Source organism: Corvus kubaryi, unplaced genomic scaffold (assembly GCF_017639235.1).
Source record: "Corvus kubaryi isolate FWS band 111438036 unplaced genomic scaffold, C.kubaryi_AGA036_p1.0 37394, whole genome shotgun sequence".
Classification (NCBI taxonomy): domain Eukaryota; kingdom Metazoa; phylum Chordata; class Aves; order Passeriformes; family Corvidae; genus Corvus; species Corvus kubaryi.
In genome coordinates, this window is record NW_024581133.1 from 12,274,803 (window position 1) to 12,294,979 (window position 20,177).

General features: G+C 46.6%; 2 protein-coding genes across 2 annotated transcripts in view; one reads left to right on the plus strand and one right to left on the minus strand.

Annotated features, from left to right (window-relative positions):
* Window positions 1-1,153: 1,153 nt before the first annotated feature.
* On the minus strand, window positions 1,154-4,562 carry CIAO2A (cytosolic iron-sulfur assembly component 2A). Its single transcript, XM_042039552.1, has 5 exons — window positions 4,378-4,562; window positions 3,876-4,040; window positions 2,718-2,767; window positions 2,334-2,379; window positions 1,154-1,596 (listed from the first exon to the last, which is right to left on the minus strand). Exons 1-5 carry the CDS (start codon window positions 4,499-4,501, stop codon window positions 1,499-1,501), a joined length of 483 nt encoding a protein of 160 aa, XP_041895486.1. The 5' UTR covers window positions 4,502-4,562; the 3' UTR covers window positions 1,154-1,498.
* A 310-nt stretch (window positions 4,563-4,872) lies between these two features.
* The window catches only part of SPG11 (SPG11 vesicle trafficking associated, spatacsin), a 28,176-nt gene continuing 12,871 nt past the window's right edge, over window positions 4,873-20,177 (plus strand). Inside the window, exons 1-21 of the mRNA XM_042039726.1 lie at window positions 4,873-5,461; window positions 6,476-6,660; window positions 7,426-7,653; window positions 8,217-8,403; window positions 8,962-9,099; window positions 9,673-10,139; window positions 10,362-10,507; window positions 11,187-11,319; window positions 11,423-11,578; window positions 12,044-12,222; window positions 12,369-12,545; window positions 12,973-13,044; window positions 13,465-13,592; window positions 14,225-14,403; window positions 15,121-15,328; window positions 15,823-16,026; window positions 16,707-16,813; window positions 17,570-17,715; window positions 18,045-18,206; window positions 18,562-18,628; window positions 19,058-19,223. Coding sequence (XP_041895660.1) covers window positions 5,229-5,461; window positions 6,476-6,660; window positions 7,426-7,653; window positions 8,217-8,403; window positions 8,962-9,099; window positions 9,673-10,139; window positions 10,362-10,507; window positions 11,187-11,319; window positions 11,423-11,578; window positions 12,044-12,222; window positions 12,369-12,545; window positions 12,973-13,044; window positions 13,465-13,592; window positions 14,225-14,403; window positions 15,121-15,328; window positions 15,823-16,026; window positions 16,707-16,813; window positions 17,570-17,715; window positions 18,045-18,206; window positions 18,562-18,628; window positions 19,058-19,223 — 3,668 coding nt within the window. The 5' untranslated portion in view covers window positions 4,873-5,228. The remainder of the gene's footprint in view (window positions 5,462-6,475; window positions 6,661-7,425; window positions 7,654-8,216; window positions 8,404-8,961; window positions 9,100-9,672; window positions 10,140-10,361; window positions 10,508-11,186; window positions 11,320-11,422; window positions 11,579-12,043; window positions 12,223-12,368; window positions 12,546-12,972; window positions 13,045-13,464; window positions 13,593-14,224; window positions 14,404-15,120; window positions 15,329-15,822; window positions 16,027-16,706; window positions 16,814-17,569; window positions 17,716-18,044; window positions 18,207-18,561; window positions 18,629-19,057; window positions 19,224-20,177) is intronic.

A 20,177-nucleotide genomic window follows, 5' to 3' on the forward strand; every position in this document is an offset into this window, starting at 1 on the left:
AATGCAAATTCCAGGAAAGAAGCCAACAGATAATGGCAGCTCAGACTCCCTGGAGCGTTTGATCCATCCCTGCAGGAGTTACCTGCCTGGATCCTTCCCAGCAGTGGGCTGGAATGCAGGACATGTGTCCCCCCGTGCTGGCACATTTGTCCATGGGGGTGCAAAGGAGCTTGAAATTTAATTAAAATTTAATTGAAGCTGAGTAACTGAAGTTAAGAGAAGTATTTCTTCTTATGTGCAAGAACTGTTCTCTCCCCCACCTTTCTACAAGTCCCCCCGCCCCCCCCAATTAATTTTTTCAGCTAACTTGGCACTTGAGGAGAGGGGCCTTGCTGTGCCATGGAGCAGTTCACTGGTTTACCAAGGAGAACGTTCCCCCTGTTCGTAACACTGGAGTCCATTCCATCGTTCCATGCCCTCAGGAAAGCTTTATGGGGATTATTAAAATGGCTACAAATCCCTGAAATCACAACAGATGTTTGCACTGCGCTCCAAGGATCTCTCACCATGGAACCAGCCACAAGCCACTGGAGTACTCCAGGGAGGAGCAGCACCTTAAATCCCTCAGGAGCCACTAGAGCAGATCCTGAACACCACTGCACTGGGAGGAGGAGCTGGGAGGGAACTGCCTAATTCTCAGGCAAAGAGAATTTGCAGATCCAGAGCTGCAATGGAACCCTGGGGAATGTCTCCAGTGAGAAACGCGGGGCAGCTGGAAATGTTCTGGATGCTCCAGGTAAGCTTAGTCAGGGAGCAGTGACAGGGAACAGGGGAGTGGGAGCCAGCAGAAGGAGGGGCTGTGGGATGCTCTCACCTCCCACTCTGCAGGAAAGTCGGAAGGAAAACCAGGATCAAACTGGCAAGATCTTGTCCATATGGAACCATCAGCCTCAGGGTGGTTATAAAGCAAAGCTTCCAGAATCAGAAATGTGTAACATCAACAGGGAAAAGAGCACAAATATTTAGCAGGAATTGTGTCCCAGTAAAAATCTCCTTGTTCTAGTCCAGTCCCTCAGCTCCAAATTCTTTTGTGAATTAATTTCAGCTTTAATGTTTATCAACACCAAAGAAGCTGAATGAAATTAATTTCTCTAATAGAAATCTAAACTTAATCCTTAAGAAAAAAACCAGATTCATGACCCAGAAAGCAGCATTTCAGTACAAGAATCTGTTTTATTTTTACAGTGCAGTGATTGAAACAATGTAGAAATTTAACTTGCAAAACTGAATTTATATCACAATGTCTCTCAGAAGGCAATGCAGATGTGTTGCTTTGAATCACAAAATATTCCTCTGGACACCAAAAATTACAAACTCTTAGCACTATACACTGGACTTTCTTTAGAGACTGATTCCTCATAATTTAAATCTATCTTATAAACAATTTGTCTTTAAAAAACATGTGGGAAAGTAAAAAGAACTCAAGTATTAAACTCAAGGCCTTGATTATTATAATTTTCCTCAGTCTGCAGCAGGGCTGTCCCCAGGAGCAGTGTCCCTAGTCGGGTTCAGTCACGCACTGCTCCACGATCTCCCGCAGGTTCGGGTTCTCCATCGCCGCTGCCACCCTCTCCTTGTCATTGATCTGCTTGTTGACTGCAAAACACCCGGGAGAGGGGGGATCAGGGGCTCCCAGGGACAGCCGAGGGCGTGGGGATGCTCAGGGGAAAAGGACATTACAAGGAGGATTACTGGGAAATGGGGAACGAGGTAAATGAAAGCTCAGTCACAACAAAACAACCACTGGACATCAGTAATTCTTGTCACTTTTCTAGTTTAGGAAAAGCATGTAAGGTGATCCAATGACATGTCCCAAAATCAAGAGTGAAATTAATGATAAATTAGTAGCCCAGGTTCTCCAGGTTCAGTTTCTAGCTATTTAACCAAAACAACCTATTTTTGCCAGACACTGAATGCTCAAGCCCAGGGCACTGCCTGGACTCCACGGCTGCTTAAGGCAGTGCCTGACTCTGGCTGTGCAGAACATCCATGTCCTGCAAGCTTTACATCAAAAACTGACTGAGAAACATCAATTTTTGTTGTGCAGGTTTTAGGACAGCGAGATCAATGGGTGAGGCACCTCTTCATGTTAATTATTCAGCAGCACCTCCTTTTGTTCCAAACACAATGCCTGCAAGAACGGAGGGAGTTTTGTTATAAAACCAAACCAGCAACAAGCAGGTGGTCACAGAGTCACCACAGCTTTGGAAACACCTCGATGCTGTTTGGTTTTCAAGCTTTCACAGGGTATTAATTTCTGGGAAGGCAGGGGAGGAGAGCACCCCACAGAGCACAAAGAGGCTGAAGCAGCAGCATGCACAGGCTCTACTCACTGTCCTCCTCAGTGGAATGTGTGCCCTCAGAAATGTAGATTTCCAGCTAGAGAGAGATCAGCAGTGTTAGGAGCACCACAACAGTGGAATATATTCCCTCCTGAAGGTAAAACACTGTCCCCCCCAAACACAGTGCCTGTCACCTCTGCTGCTACAGGAGGGGACTGGTGGATAGAGCTCCCTTTACACTCTTCAGCTGGGAGGAGGGAGCTCTAAAAACAAAACAACCACCCAAAAATCAACAGCAGAAATCCTCAGGTAGTTAATTTATTCTTCAAATTGTTTTGGTCAAGTCTCTAAAGGTCTGTAAATCGCTGTGTTTAATTTAGGGAGGTTGCCATTCATTCATGCAGTTTAAAATAGGCTTCAAACCAGGCACTTTACCTTATGTCTAAAAGGCAAACATCTCTGAAGTTTTATTCTTAAACAAAGGCCTGTTAAAACAGAACACAAAAGAGATTTTCCTGTAAAATTCGAGGTTTGAGGTGCATATTCAGAGAATCCATATTTAACAATCAGTGTAACTGATAATGTCCTTTTGTATTCAGAGCAGCACAAGCCACAGAGGGACTAAATAATTCTTGGTTTGACCCTTTGGGTGCAGCTTCTCAGGTAAGTTCTGACCTGCCTTACAAGGCTGGGAGGTCTCTGCTCTCTAAACACCTCCTACAAACACCAAATAGAGACAAATTCCTGTATTCTCAGCTTTCTTTGGTATTTTTCATACAGCCTCCCAACCATCCTGTGGCTGCGTCTGTACTCAGGGGAGTGCCTGGGTTGTTCTTCAATATTTATTAAAAAACCCAACATAAATTATTTGGGCATAAGTACAGTAATTTCCTCACTGAATTAAATACTTGATCTCTAATCTTAAAACACACTGAGAAATCTTCGTATTGATATTTTGAGTTTCTAACATTGGCACATTTAAACAAATCATGTCAGAGCTCTCAGATGTGACATTTTCAGATGAAATCTCACCACAAATCATAAAAAAAAAAAAATAAAAAGGAAAAATAAGCCAGTGTAAATTCTCATTCAACTTAATTCCTTTCCAACTCCTGATGGATCAAGACTTTTTGGGGATTCTTGGATAGCATGTGGAGATTTTTGGGCATGTGTGAGAATGAAGAACAGCCCACAGGGGAGGGAAAGGGGACAAGCAGAAAGTTGCAGGTTTTTGTTTTTTCTTTTTTTTGAACTAAGAGCTGAGAAATTGTCAATTAATAACATTAATGAAGTAACTTGGAGAATACAAAGGACTTTTGTACCACTTTCCAGCAGAGTTTTGAGAGGTTCTCTTTGAAGAGATTCCCTAACACGACACAAACAGATGGATGTCCCCATTTCTCTGGATTTGGGGTTTTTTTGCTTGGTTTGGTTTTTGGTTTGGTTACACTGATAATTGGAGTCTCAAGATGCAGTTCCTGGTCAAACCAACAGAGCCAGGCAACACTGAATCTGAACTGGGACTGATGGTATCCAGACAACCTCCAATTAAGCTTGTGCTCTTTGTTTCTCATTTAATTAAACAAATCTCACCGATGAGAGTGGCCAAGGAACAATGAGGTACTGTTGGTGTAAACCTGATGATGACCAGATATTCATCCTCCCCTATCTCCTGCACTTCCACACAGTTTTCTGTCACCACTTCCAGTTCTTCCAAAGTGTTCGGCTTCTCCGGGTCCCGGATAGTCCGGATTATATCTGAGGCACGAGACAAGTGAGCAACAATAAGGTATCTTCCCTGGATTTAATAAAAGGTATTTTTATGAGCACCCACCTTCCCGGCACTGTTGATGTTGCTCCTCTTTGGAAGCCACAACAAACGAGCCAAATAAGCCAAACACGGCCCCTTCTCCCTGCCCCACATGGAGCACCTCCAGCCCCTCGGGGCCCCCTCACCGCTCTGAGCCCCTCAGGACCGGCGTGGTTCCCCCACCTCAGCCCCCCCAAGGGCAAATCTGGAACAGCCCCAGGGCTCCCCCCGGCCCCTCACAGCCCCCGCCCCACGGCCCTCGCGCCCTCCAGCCCCAGCAGTCACCGTAGACCTCGATGGCCCTGTCGTGCTCCATGGCGCGGCTCGGGGGGGCATGGCGAGCCCTACTCGCGGGGCTCCGCCACACCCGGCTCAGCGCCTGCGAGAGCAGCGCCAGCACCAGCGACATGACCCCGCTCCGCCATGGGCCCGCGGGCCGCGGCACTTCCGCGTGGGGCGGGGCGGGGCCGGGCAATGGCGGGCGGGGCGGGGCCTGGGGAAGGAGCAATGGGCGCGGAGATCCTGCGGCGGAGCCCCGCCCAGGGGCGGGCCCGGGGCGGGGCCGTTCCCCGTCCTCGCTGTCGCCGCGCGGAGCCGCGGCCTGGGGGGCGGCGCACGGAGAGCCCCGGGGCGGCCGCGGGCGGGTCACCGGCCGCAGGGAGCCACGGACGCGGCGTTGCCGTGTTGTAGGAACGCTCTAAGCACGGACAGAGTCAGGCTGAGAAAGGAGACGTTGTTTATTCTGCGCACGGTGCATGGGGGAGGTGTTTCACAAATCACGCACGGCAGGGAGTAAAAATCGGGAGAATTTATACACTGAAGTTTACATGAACCCGCCTATCTGCCTGAGAACATCTATTTGCGTTTAAAAGAGGGGCTGAAGGTGAAAATGGTGCCATGGGGGTCCATCTGCAAGAGAGATCAGAGGAAGGGACAGGGGCAGAGAAAAGATACAGAGACTTCAGCTTAAAGAACATTTTGCTTAAAGACGCGAGCGACAGTCGCGGTGCCTGCTGGGAGTTGTAGTCGCGGCTCGGCGCCGTCCAGCTGACCGGAACGAGGGGCGGCCCCGCCAAGATGGCGGCGGCCCGGGGCAGGGGTGTCGGGCGGCTCTGAGAAGGAGAAAGAGGAGGAGGATGGCGGCAGCGGCGGAGGCCGGGGCCCCGGCCCGGCGGGAGCTGCGTGTACTCCTGGTGCCCCGCTCGGGGGAGCTGCGGGGATGCCCGCGGGACGCGGCGCGGCTGCGGCTGAGCAGAGCCCAGGACGCTCTGGGCACCCTCCTGGTCCCCGGCGGGATCTACCTGGAGTCGCTGTCGCCGGGCGGGGCCGGCCGGGCCCGGGGCAGCGTCCTGCCGGGAGCCTGGGCTGAGTAAGTGCGGGGCGAGCAGGGCGAGGGGCGGCCCCTGTGCTCGGGGCTGCGGGGCTGCAGACCCCGCCTCGGAACGGGGAGCTCTCCCTAAAGCTGCGGGGCTGCTGTGTCATATCTGCCTGTTTAGCTGGGCGTGTTCACGGCATTCGATCCAAAAGGCAAAGCAAACAAAAAGGGATTGTCTGCCAGGCTGTTGGCTTCACACCCCTGTGCCCTGTGTCCCCGCGGGTTGCGCCTCCCCCGCTGCCAGCCCGGGTGACACTCGGCAATCACATGATGGCTTTAACATCTGCTGCAGCAACTTTCGTGCTGAGTCAAAACCACGGTCACGTTTTAGATCTGGGCATCTGCAGTGTCCAGCAACACCAACACTGTTCAGAGACTCACAGAATCCCAGACTGGTTCGGGCTGGGAGGGACCTTAAAGCCCGTCCCGTTCCACCTTTGCCATGGGCAGGGACACCTTCCACTATCCCAGCTTGCTCCAAGCCCCGTCCAGCCTGGCCTGGGACATTCCGGGGATGGGGAGTGTTTCAGGGCTGTTACAGGGCTCTGCTCTCTGGTTTGCTCTGCCCCATCCTGAGCTGCTTCCTCTCTGCCGCCTCCCCGTCACCACGGAGCAGGTGTGACACACCTGGAGAGTTTCAGCCCAAACAACAGGGAAAAATCTGAAAATGGACGATGTGTTCTGCTCTCCCTTGCTGGCAGAGCTGGTGTTCCCCCTCCTGGAAATCCTGAAGCAGAGCATCCCTCATGTCCTGGGTGACTAAAGGGAAAAACACACGAGGATGGAAACCCCTTTATCCTAGAGAGGAGGAGGAGCTGGGATTCCTCAGGCTCTGTCCTGCCGAGGATGAAACAGTTCCGGTGCTGGGAGGGACGGGGTGTCAGCAGAGTCTTCACTGCTGAAGTGAAAGCGGTGCTGTCCATCAGCAGTGCATGTCCAGAACTGTTCGGTGTGGGAAATGGGGAAAGGAAATAAAGCTAATAACCCTCCTGAATGTTGTGTCTTCAGCTTCATGTGGGACAGCACAGAAGATGATGGTTTGCAATCAAACAAGACAAAACTCCTGGCTCTTGGTCAAGGTCATGAACTGTTTGTCTATGAATTCAGTGTAGAAGATGGAAAACACAACCCAAATTCCCTGCACAGTTGTAAGGAAGAGACGCTTAAAAAGCTTCTTGAAGCTAAAAACATGAGTGAGTAACTTTCAGTGTGTTCCATGTGTGAAATTATTGCAGGTCTGGTTCTGCTGCTCCTGGTGGGATGAATCAGGCAGTGGGACTGAGCACTAGGGAAGTGTCAGGTGCCTCCACACTGATGCAATGCGATCGGCAGGATTCATGGGCTTGAAAAATAATGGGGACTTTTCTGTATTCCAAGGTGACACTGTTAGAGATAATTAAACTCTTGTAGGGTCACATTTCAGTGATATAAAGTTAAAAATAAATTTTAATAAAATATATACAACCCTGCTCTCTCAAATTTTAACTTTAATATTGGAACTGATGGAAAGAGAACAGAGACAGGGCACCTCAATAACCCTGCAAAGACTAATTAAACATTTAACCTTGTATTTTATGATTAGCAAACATAGTGTGCAGTTAGAATGAGCCTTTGGTGTTTTACATGTTCTTAAACAGTCTGACTTCCTAAAGTATTTTATTTCCAAAGTCTGTAGCTTTTCTTCTCACTGCTGACTTACTATTTTGTGCTGATTTTTTATGTTCTTCATAGTATTGTCCACAGAAAAAGCCACGTAAAAGTTTTAGGAAATTGTTCTAGAATTAGTGCCCCTGGCACAGAAAGTGAGATTTAAAACCAACCACCCCAACTCACAATCCCAACTTCTGTTAGGATGGTAACTGGGGCAATGAATTTGAGCTGTTGTTTTCTTGGGATTCTTTCTACAAATCAGAAGTCCCAGCTGGCTGTAATCCGACATTTAATCTTTAAATTTTCAGACCTGCCTTCAGTTTTCTCTGTGAAGATTTTGTCTTTTGGAAACAACAAGTGCAAACTTCTGCTCAACCAGTTTATCCTTGTGCACCTGACCTTTCCTGGGAAAGACTCATCCCCAGAGACCTGTGACTGCTTCACCCTGGCTCTGCCTCCAGAAGCTGTGGGGAGGATAACAGATTCCCAGTTCTGCAGGGGCATCCTGTTCCTGTTGGACAGTGCTGGCTGGATTTGTATCCTTTGCAGGAGAGATGAGCTCTCAGGGAAAATCATCTGGAAGAACAAAGTTGCTTCTCTTTGCTGCCAGGGCTGAGCAGAAATTTCTTCAGAGACATTTAAGTGAGATGCCTGCAAAGACGGTTGTGTAGCCAAATCCTGGTTTTTGTGGTGGAAGTGCTGTAGTTGTGTATCAGGTGTTTCCCAGTACTCCACTGGAGATCTGTTTCCCACTGGATTAATGGGTCATTAATGGGTTTGATTCATGGGTCTGTGTATAACAGGCTGACATCTACTGTCACCTAATTTCTTAAATGAAATAGAAATGATCTGCAGGTACACAGGGAATCAGAGTTCGGGAGGCAGATTTGTGTGTTGGGATGAGCAGGGGCTCAGACCTGTCAGTTCCGCCAGGTGCTGGATTTAACCTCTTCCTGGTCATCTTCTCTGACACATTAAAGTACGACAAGGTCAGGTACCTTTCCCTTCTCTTACTGCCAAAATTCACCACCTTTCCCTCCTGTGTAACTTCTCTGTTGAGCACTCCAGGGCCTGGGTTTTTCCTTGATGCTGTTTACAGACATATTTGACTGCTCTGATGGTGCCATCTTAGGGAAGGTCAGTGTAGCCCTGGGAGCTGGGCAGGGGGAGGGCCCAGCCCCCGTGTCCCCCCTGGCTGCCCTGGCAGTGTCCCCTGACCTCAGCATGGCCGTGGTGACCAACACCTCCCACGGTGCTCTCGCTGTGCAGCTCAACACCTACTTCAGGTACAGGGGAAGGCCTTGGGCTGAACTGACCTTCACAGGTCCCTAATCTTGGGCCTGTACTCATCGGGGTGCTGGCAGCTTTTCATTCTGAGTTCTGTGCTAGACCAGAAATTACTTCTTTGTTGAAAGATTGTCCTTTCATTATTTGCTCCTATTTACACTCTGTCACTCTAACAGAGGAAAATGTATCTATAACATCTCTTTATTTTAATCTATCTGTTAACAAATAGATAAACTTTGTCTTGCACTTTGTATTTTTTCCAGGAAGATTAGGTCCTCTCAGTGCCAGGGGTGGGTGGTAGCACCTTTTAGAAATGCCATGGGGTATGGAATTATCAAACTCTACTGGTACAGCTGTGCTGATTTAGCTTGCTAAATTAGGGCCAGGTGGTAATTAAGAAGTGGTGTGCACCTCAAAGGAAAGAGCATCAGGTTTTGATGGTTTAGCTGTTACCCTGAGAGAACACTGCTTCACTGAGAGCTCTTGGAGGAGTTAAATATGAAAAAACATCTTAAATCATCTGAGCAAGGTGAAATTTCATATTTGTTTCTTTATAGACAGTTCCCTGAACATTTGCTCTGTAAGAGAGATCCTGAAAATCTTCCAGTGAAGCCTCCTGAGGGACTGGATGAGGATGAGCTGGCCAGTTCTGACCACAGCATGGAGCTCCTGTCGTCGCCTTTCCGCACAGACAGGTACAGAAGGGAAAAACCTCCTGGCACAGGCTGGGCCTCGCCTCCTTTGGATCATTGATAATAAACTGCTGATTTGTTCCTTTCAATTGTAGTTGTGACAGGTAAAATCAGCCCATTCTGCTGTAAATCTTTTGAATTTAGGATGGGCCGAGACAACTTCATGTACAGCACTGAACAACTTCCAAAGAGTAATTGCTGCTTAGGGGTTACCTTTAGGTCTTAGAGTATTGATATTAATAAAACATGTGAATTGTAACTTGATGTAAGAAAGACTCAGTTCTGGAATTAATTCAGTTCTACTATTTTTTAATTGATGGGCCACTTTCTGTGAGGAACAGGAAACTTTTTACTAAAAATGCTAAACATGGATCTTGTCAGCTAATGCAGCTGTGATCAGTCAGCTTGGCTGCAGAGAGTATTTAAATGCAAATAAAGAGGCCATGGTAAGGTTAAAATGCAGGATGCTGTATGGATTTTATAAGCTTAAGTGCATTTTATTTAACTGAGGGAGCTTTATCTGCCTTGTTCTTGGAGCAGTACCTGGTGTTACAGGTGACTCTGTGCCCTCCCCAGGTCCTGGAAGGCACACTTATCCTCACTGTGGGACAGAGTAAGGAGAAGAAGGACACCAGATTCTCCAGATTTGGTGAACGACTTGAATTTGCCTTGGTATCAGTTTTTTACCCATCTTGAAGGTCACGATCCTGAGCTTTGTGAGGATCCAGAGAAGATGGTGGCCTTTGTTCCCCGGGCTGCTACGTGGGCAGCTTCCCGAGTGCTCCAAAGCCAGGGTGCAGCCTGTGGGGCTGCAGGACAGCAGTGGACACAAATCCCCGTGGGAGCACCTCAGCAAGTGGTGAAACTGGAGTGTAAGCTGGTGACTGGAGCTAAAGCTGTGTTCGTGGTGCTGGCACAGGACACGGGGCTGTCGCTGGTGCTCTGGGATTTTGAGTCCCAGGATGTGACGTGTTCCCAGTTCGGCAGAAGCAGTGCTTATGTGGAGTGCAGTGCAGAGGTGCCGCTGTGTCTGCTGCTGACAGGTGAGGGGTCCTAAACTGCCTTGAGACAGCTGCTGCAGCAGTTTTTAGGGTTCTACCTGCTTGCCTGGCTGCTGTGGGGTAACTTCCGTTGCATTCCTGCTCGGGTGAAATCCAAACAGAGCTGCTGCAGCTTTGCTCTTTTGGAAGCAGCAGTGGATAGAAGTGCTGCTGCCTAGCACGTGGCTGCTCTATCTTTAATTATGGCTTGGTTCTATCATTCAGAGCGTGGTCTGTCCCTGGTCCTGTTTGGTTTAACTCAAGAGGAGTTTCTGACCAGGCTGATGATGTTCGGCAGCGCCGGAGTCGTGGATTCCGTGTGTCACCTCAATGGGTGGGAGAGGTGCTCCATTCCCATCCATGCCCTCGAGGTAAGGAGAGCTGGTTCATGTCTTGCAAATAACAAACTGCTGCTTTCAAGTATTGAATGCAGTTTAGCAATGTTAGTGTGGGTTTAGACACAATTAAAAGTATGCCTCAAACCTAGGGGCAAAAGGAAGTGGTTTAATTATTAAATAAACAATAAAACCCCAAACAGATGAGTAACCCAAAGAAAGAAATACAGCAACAAAGTGAATGCACATTAATAAAATAAAACAGAATAAAGCAGTGCTCAAAATTCCCTCTTAATTGGACCCAAAAGCAATTTTGCCAATTTCTGCAGCAGTTTTTGTCCCCTTGCAAAATGTTAAATATCAAAAGAAATCCTTGGAACTAGGTTTTTGGGTTTATTATGCCATTCTTATAAAATTGCTGTACGCTTATTCAGAGTCCTGATTCTCATAGTATTTAGTTTATATTGCTGCAATAACTTTTTGTGTGTGAAGATACAGGGCAGGGTTTGAGCAGAGCCTGTCAAAGGAGCCTGGCAGGGACTGAGCAGGTCACCTTGTTATTTCAGGCTGCAGGTGTTGCACACAGAGTTTGAATTCCTTCTGTTTTTCTGCATGTGTAGTTTGTCACTAAGTATGGGGTGAGAATCCCAGCAGTAAGTGCACAAGGTATGGTTTTAGAATCCATGCTTAATTGCTCTGTTTCATGTTTGTCTAGGCAGGTTTGGAAAATCGCCAGCTGGACACAGTGGACTTGTTTTTAAAAAGCAAAGAAAGTGTTTTCAGTCTCCCTGCACCCTGCCCTGGGCCTGAGCACTCTGGGGATGGTGCCTCCCAGTCTTACCTGAGAAGTGAGTGAAGTACCTGCAGCTGCACAGGGGTTTATTTAATTACCTTTCTCCCTATGGCTGTGTGTAGAATGCAGATTTTGAACTGTTTCTGGAACCATTGCAGATTTGGAGGAGCTCAGGCCAGCTTTAAACTTGCTCTGCTCAGCAATCCAAGACAATGATATGGAGCCTCACAGCAAACACTTCTCTGAGCAGCTCCTGACCCTCACGCTGACTTTCCTTACCAAGCAGCTGGAGGAAATCTTTGTGCACACAGAGGGTAATGTCACTCCTGCCGGGTCATATCTAGTAATATGTCATCATTTAAATAAGTAAGAACAGCTACTTATTTTAATTAAAAGCTCAAATTTGCCTAGAATTAACATAAAATACTAGAGTTAAGAGAATGAAAGATGTTCATCCCTGCGTTTTAGATTGGATTTACATGACTAATAATTGATTGGATTAACACAAAATTTTAGTTCTCATTTGCTGGTCCCTAGGAAGGAAAACCCCTCAGTGAGGGCAGGGAGCTCTGGTGGGGTTGTGGCTGTGTCCTGTATCCTGACAGGGTGCTGGGAGTGCTGAGCTGTGCCACTGCCTGTGCAGGGGAAAGAGCTGATGTGCTCTTCCCTCTGAGGGGTTTCTGTTTATTAATCAGGACATTTATTAATTCAACATTGCTAGACATTATAATCCTGTCCGTTCATTCCCATTTAACTGGTGCCTTGGATGTTCTTGGCAGAACCTGATGAATTCCTGCAGAAGGCTGCAGGTATTTTAACTGACTACATTATTAAACTGAGAAAATTCCTGAGGAAATATCCTCGACCACCAGTAACTCCAGGGCACGTGGGAGCTGACATGGACGAAGACCTGCCTGAGATAGAAGAGAGCCACGAGTGGGAAAAACTGACACCAGAGGTGAAAATGAGTAACCCAGGTTTTACTACTGTTATGAAGTTGATTTAAGGAGATCATTAATGTAGAAATACCTTAAAGTACTGGGGAAGAAAATCAACGTAGGGATTACAAAGGTAGATCAGTTTGTTCCGTGTTTTTCCCTTCAGGAAGTCATTGCTGAGGCCATCCTAAGCAATAAAATACCAGAGGCCCAGATCTTCTTCCGAAGGCACCAACATCCTGCTGAGAGTCTCCAGGAATTCATCCAGATAGGTTTGAACCTGGTCTATGACTGTCTGCTGAAGGGCAACGCCAGGCAGGCCTCCGAGCTGCTGAGAAATATGGTGAGAGGTGTTCAGTGGATCTTCACACTGGTTTGTTACTAAGGAAATGCAGGAGCTTGGGGAGCCTTTTGGGGCCTTATGGATGTACTGATTCCACCAGGAACAGGTGGAATTGCAGTGAAAATTCACTTGTTTGAAGAGCTGCTGAGGGAGCCGGTGTGTGGGTGTGTGTTGGCTGAAGTGCTGATCAGCAGAGTGAGGGTGGCTCTGGCTGGGGAGGTGTCACGGGGGGGCAGGGTTTGTACCCAGGTGCTGGGGACATCAGGCACATCCCTGTAGGAGCTGGTGCAGGGACTGTCACAAGCCTGTTTGTAAGGGTTGTGTGCTTTGGAAGGAAAGCAGATGTGTATTCTTTATTTGATCGTTTTAGTGTCTTCTGTGGGCACGTTTTACAGTTTGCATGCAGCGAGTGTGTTCTTTGTGGCAGGGCTTCGATGTGAAGGAGGAACTGCACAAGATCTGCTTTCACACAGAGGACAAACACGTACGGGATCTCTTGGTGAGTGCAGCAAAGGCTGTTTCAGTCCAGCTCTCAAGCCTGAAGCCTTGTGTGTGTTTGTGCTGAGGGAAACCCCTGTATTGAACTGACGTTCAGAGCAGACAGCCAGGGCTTGTCCCTGCATCCTTCCAGTGTAGTTCCTGGAACATCCCTGTTCCTTTGTCTTTGCAGTTAAAACACAGAGGTGTTAAAATGTCATTTCTTTGTCCTGCCTCTGATCTAGTTCTCTCACACGGTCTGGAGTCCTCTTGTCACTTTAGTGTATGGCCCTCTGCTTCCAGCATTTTTTTCCTACAGTTGGTTAATTGTTGCACTTGCAGGATCATTTACAACTTGAATATATTAAAGATAGATGAAAATTGGAGGTAATTGGAGGTAATACTTGAACAACTGGAGCTAATACTTTAATTTGAATTAAAGGTGAAAGTGTTACGAGAAGAAAATTATTTTTCTGAAAAAGAGAAGAAAATGATAGATTTTGTGCATCAGGTTGAAAGCTTTTACTCGGAATCCTTCCAGGAAAATAAAGAGACTGAGTCTCTTTCCAGGTAATGTGGGTTATTAATTTTAATTATTAATTATTAACATTAATAGGATTTAAAATGTGCTGGGTTCTACATTCTGTGTGATTTACTGCACTAACAAGTACAGTCTTTAATTTCATTAATTTCACACTGGTCTTCGTTTGCAGAAATCAGAGTCAGTGTGGGGACTGAGTCATTTTCTCGTTAATGTAACAGTTGCTGTCATGTTCTCTCATGACAAACTATTGTGTGAGTCATGACAAACTATTGTGAGGGTGGCAGCTCTTCTGCTTGAAACGAAGCATTTTTAATAATAATATTAGAATTACTACTCAATTATTCGTGTTCAGATGTTTGCTCTATTTTTGATCTATGGTGTCTGTCATACAGCAAACTAAATAACCTAGAAAAATCATTTTACAGTTAAATAATTGTAAAACTGTTATGATACTCACAATTTGTTATGTCAGCTTTGGAAAAATGAAGTAATTCTTTAGTTCTCAAACCTGGAGCTCAAGTCCATCCCTCTGGCACTTCCAGAGCTCTTCAAAATGGACTGGGAACTTTGCTGAGCCTTCCTCAGCTCCTGTTTGTTAGACTGGGGACTGTTCATCACAGGAGCAGTAAAGCCCACCCTGATCCCACCCCCATTGCAGTTTCAGCAGCTGGAGAAGGGAGCAGGACCTTTCCCGACACCAGGCAGTGCTGGGCTCGGAGCTGGGCCGGGCCGGGCCCGGGGCTCACAGCGGGAGGCTCAGGGTGATGTTTAACTGGGCTCACTGGTGGGATGAGCTGGTGCAGGAGATGATTGTGCTGCCCAGGAAACCACGCCAAGGCAAGTATTGTGGGACTGAGGGCTTAAACTGGGAATGAAAATCTCTTTGGCACAGCAGGCAGGCACTGTGTGGGAGTGGCACAGACACAGTTAAAAGCCTGTGCTACCACCAAGGTCCCTTACGTTTGTCAGTGGAAGTGGGTAATGATGGGTTTCATCCTGTTGCATCCTGGATCTCGGCTGTTCCTGTAGAGAGGAGTTTGGAAGTAGCTGGGGGGGACTTGCCTAAGGCACGGCCACGTGTAAATGCCACCCTCTGCCGCCTTCTGTCCCACTCCCTGCACTGGGGAATCACTTCCAGCTCTGCCAACATGAAGCTCCAAAAGCTGGAACAATATCCTTGATCTCAGCATCATATTTGCAGCTGTTCATTAGAAATAGGTACCTGGAAGGACAGGACAAGGGGAAGGGCTTCCCACTGCCAGAGGGCAGGGTTAAATGGAATATTGGGAAGGAATTGTTCCCTGTGGAGGTGATGAGGCCCTGGCACAGGGTGCCCAGAGAAGCTGTGGCTGCCCCTGGATCCCTGCAAGTGCCCAAGGTTGGATGGAGCTTGGAGCAGGCTGGGATAGTGGAAGATGTCCCTGCCCAAGGAACTGGATGGTCTTTAAGGTCCCAGCCCAAACCATTCCACGATTCTGTGTAAGAAACTACCAGTATTTCCCCCAGAAGTGTTTGTGTGTGCTGGTTTCATCCATTTGCCTTTTTGAAATGCAGAACTCAAGACCTGCAGTCCTGAGGTTCTTTGGATGCACTTGACGGCCGAGCATGATTGGTTTAGTATTTGTTCCTGGATTGAGGAGTCAGAGCCCAGCCAGGCTCCCTGCAGCGAGGCTGCCTGGCCCCCCCTGAGCCCTGACATCGTTGACAGGAACACACTGTGCAGCACCTACATGAGACAGGACATCCTGAACAAGCTGGCCAGGTAGGGCCCCCAAAGCTTTACATTCTCTCTCCTTCTTACGTGAAGCCAAAATCAGAGCAATAAAATCTTTGATACATGATAATTTTTATATTGCTCTTTTTGGAAACAGCATGAGCCCATTGGTAAATGTAATTTTAGTCTTGTACTTCCAGTTGTCTAAAAGCATAAGAACCATGTGAGAAGAGCAGTCCTCCCTCAGCCCTTGGATGTTTCCCAGTGGTTATGTTCCTGATGCTGACTTTAATGCAGGGGAGAAAATTCTGGGCACACTCTGAACATTTCACTGCTCACACCTCATTCTCTGCAGTGACCTGGAGTAACCACAGTGTTGTTTGTGCACAGGCAGATGGATTTTGGCACGTTGTGTTTGCTTCAGTAGGGAATTAATCCCTGAGAGGGAAAGGTCTGCTCTAAATTTGAGTTGAAAACACCCATCAGAACTTGTCAAAGAGAGCTGTGTGATCAGTGTCTGTGCTTTTTCTCTTTTCTGACAGAAAGGGAATTTTTGTCCGTTCTGAGCTGGAGGATTTCGAGCTCCTGCTCCAGAGGGTGTTGTGCCTCGGGGGAGTCCTGCAGAATCCTCACCCTGTTCCAAAATACAGCACTGCCAGTGGCCTGGACTTCCATGCTCAGTTTGTCCTCCACTGCCTAGAGCACAGCCTGCAGTACCTGCTGTACACTTACCTGGACTATTACAGGTAGGAATGCTTTCCATCCCTCAAATCCCATGAGGGATCCCGGTTTTAAAGAAGGAAACACAATTTCAACAGTTGGTGGGGAGAGTTTTCCTCAGCCCTAGCAGTGTCATTTAACAGAAACTCTGGGGCAGCATGTGAGATTTTAAGATGTATTTTGAAGCTTTATTCAGCTTGTGTTAATATTAATTTGTATGTCAGTTATGAAAGGAAACAATTACAATTGTAATGAGTGTAATGCTATAAACAGTACAATCCTAAATGAGCCAAGCCAAGTTGCTCTTCAGAAACTCAGAATTTACAGAATTCAGAAACTCCATTGAGCACAAGTGCAAGTTGACCCTTAATATGTTCACAAATAAGGAAATTGCTGGTTTCCACCTAAAGTAGGATTAGTTGGGATTTGAAGGTGGTACCAATATTAGGTATTGGAGCTGTATGAATAATTTCCACTTAATGGATACTTGGCAATTAAAATTTCTGAGCTATAACTCCAGTCTACCACTGGAATTATCAAGAAGGTAGAAATGGACCAGAAAAAAAGCCAGTACATCATTTTCTAATTGTTTGTCTAACCATTTGTAGTTGGCATTACACCCATGAGATGCCCCAAATCTTTAATGCTGTGTTACATCAGTGGTTACAAGTCCTGTATTTTCACTGTGCTGTTCATTTATTTCCAGTTTAACCCCTTCAAACTGCCCTATTCTGAATAACAAGGTGTTGCACGAAGCACATCCCTGGTTTGAGTTCCTTGTGCAGTGTCGAGGGGTTGCCAGCAATCCCCGAGGTAGGAATCTCACTCCAGGGGGGGGGCGCTGATGTTTCTGCTCTAGCAGAATTAAACCTCTGCTCTGCTGCAAACCCTTTGGCCATGGCCTATCACTTTCCTGTCCCTCACTTCCTCATCTCTTAAGTCTGGAATGTAATCCCTACTTGAACTGTACTTACAGATCTGGAGACTGCACGTAAGTGGGAATCATTTTGTGTAGGATCATCGTTACCTCCAGTTCAGTTACATTCCCAACAGGTTGGATGAAAGGAGAATTCATAAGAAAATACACATCCCATTAAAATTAAACCTTCCTCTAGTCCCTGTGGTGCATTTTGATTTCTCTGCCCTTGGATTACATGTTTGCTTCACTGCAAACCAGTAGAACTTGTGCCCTTAACTCACTGTGCTTTTTAAGCATTTCATTTTCTGCAGAGTCACACATTAACAAAAGATAAAAATAATCCCAAGTTAAGTGTTTTTTTTAGAAAGTGTGATCAGTGTAGGATAAAGAATTGAACCACTACAGTGCTAAACTGTGGGGCTCAACCCCAGTCAATCTGTGTAGACAAAGCTGTAGTTTGAAACGGGGGAAGGCTTGGTAAACCTTAGCTCATCTTATCTGTGTTTATAGGTAAATTGAGAAAAACCAGTATTGACAACAAAAAGTAGAAAATTCAGCATTTTTCACAGTCAGAGGACAGTTGTAATGTGTGATTGATGATTTAATACTGATTTTGCATGGAATTAAATGTCACTTCTTTTTCTTTTAAGATCCCAAGATGATTTTCCAGGCGAGTCTGGCCAATGCTCAGATCCTGATTCCCAGCAGCCAGGGGGGTGTGAGCAGCATCCTGCTGGAGGGCAGGACCCTGCTGGCCCTGGCCACCACGGTGTATGGCCCTGGGGGCATTGACCAGGTACTGCCTGGGTACCTGATCCCGCCCTCTCCTCCTGCTCCCCTGTCCTGCCCTCGTGGCTTTGTTAGGAAAATGCCCCCTGAGCCACGTGTTGGAACAGAGGGGATGAGAACAGAGCGTCTTGATCCTCAGCACAGTCACCTGGAACATCAGGTGCTGGGGAAGACCTGTCTGATACAACTTAAAAGTATTTTACAGGAAAAAAATTATACTTTCTGTGTTGTCACTTCATGTCAAATTCCCATGAGGTAGATTGGCACATCCCCAAATTGTTTTATTGCTATTTAATGCAGTTTCCTCCTAATTAATTTTGCTTCCTTGCAATGTAGGTCCTTCAGAATGAAGATACAGAAAAACCTCTAAAGAAAGTTGATCCACAGCTCTTAAAAATGGCCTTGACCCCTTACCCCAAGCTCAAGGCTGCTCTCTTTCCCTCCTGCGCTGCTCATGGAATTTTGCCTCCTGACATCTCTCTCTACCATCTTCTTCAGGTACACAGAGTGCTTTTGGCAGGACACAGGGAAAGGGAAGCTTGTCTGCAGCTAAAGCCTGGGTGTGGGGGCCATGGGTTGTTTCTCTGGGATCCTTAATGTGGAGCTGGAGTTCACAGCTTCATCCTGAACTGCTTTTTCAAATGGTCTTTACACCCTGTGAGTTTGCAGTGCTGGAATATCAGAGAGGGATATTCTTGCAGTGTTTAGTGGGCAAGGTGTTTGATATTGCAGAAATTACAATAGTCAAATTTTGAAATGTTTGTAATGGTAAGAGAATTAGAAATTGAGAGTTACAGGACAGTGACGTGAAGTTGTTAAGCTGCCTCAATATATTTTGTTTCTAATCTTTCAGTCATTAATGCCCTTTGATCCCACGAAATTATTTGGCTGGCAGTCAACAAACACTCTTGCTGTGTCAGGTATGTCGCTTGCCAAGGTTTACATGCTTTCCTAGCCTGAGCACCTAAAATGAAATACATTCCAGGGGAATTATTTGGCAGATAAATTTATTCAAAAGGCCATTTCTTTCACAAGAAAAATAATGTAATTTACTAAAATTGTGTTTTTAACCAGAATTCTAGATTTTTGTGTTAAAAAAATCCTCGCAGACAGAATTTCTAAATATAAGATAGAAAAGCAATGTTTTCTTTTAAAAGCAAGCTGAGGTGCTGCAGAGCTCTTATTTTCCAGTGAGAGGTGGAATTTCAGTGGGGTTTGGATACGCCAAGATCTGAATTAGCACCAGAGGAGCCATATTTGATTGTCACGTCACATTTTGTAGCTCAAGGCCGCTTCTGATGCTGAATTCAGCTGTTCCTCAGCTGACAGTGCTGATCTGTTGTTCCCAGATGCCTGGAGTGAGCTCCCTCACTTCTCGTGGCCCGAGCTGGTGAGCAGGCACGCCGTGGTGGAGAGGCTGGATTTCCTGTACTACCTGCTGCACGGCCGCCCCGCCTTCGCCTTCGGGACCTTCCTGGTCCAGCAGCTGGTGAAGAGCAAAACCCCCAGGCAGCTGTGAGTGTCCTCAGCAGGGCCAGGCAGAGTTCTGCAGGAGGCAGAACTGAGCACAGGGAGGGAATTAATCCTCCCCACAAGTGCTGAGCATCGGAACTGTGGGTGTCCTAAAGGTTAGAAGTCAAATATCACCTGAGAAGAGGTGAGCTTTATTTGGAACTACCTAAATAAAATCTGCACAAGGGGAGCAAGGAAAATATTCCAGTCATATCAAGCATGTGTGGGCTCTTCTTTTAGGAACCTGAGCCTCTAGATCACTTTGTAGGAGAATGATGCCCCTTTTCATTGACATTTCCTAATGGTGACACTTCTTTAGTTAAATTAGTAAGGCAAAAAATGTACTGGAGGTTGATGGAATTAAATGTTCTGGCTGAAGCTTCAAAATCAGGTGTTCAAAAGGGTGCAGTCAAATGACACATCTTGCTTGAATACATGAAATTCACTAGTTAGTGTAGGAATTAGAACAAATCACTTTGTTTCCAGAATGTCTGGTTTGCGTGTTAGTCACTGTTTGTTTCTGTCCATCGTTTCTACACAGATCAGTTTCTCTTGTGTAAACGGGTAAAACTGGGGCAAAAAGGAGAACATCTGTTAATGCAGAGTGAAATCATGGTTTAACAGACAGTCAGGGATACAGGGTTTTTTCGGTGACTTCTGTGGAGAAACCCTTTGGGTACATTTTTCTCTTAGCACCATCTGCAGGTCAGAGTCAGGTTCCTGGTGCTGCAGTGGATTGTGAACTCTGCGAAGGCACTTTCTGTGCTCAGCTGCTGAGGGGGTGTTTCATTAATTATAAAACCAATTCCACTACCTTTCGTTTTTGATAAGTGTATTAAATTGCAAACTCTGCTTATCATGTGTGAGCCTTTATTCTCATGCCCACATTTTTTTATAAATATGAAACTTTTAGCTCATAATTATCTTTGATGCTGATGAATCGGAGAGTTCAGTAAA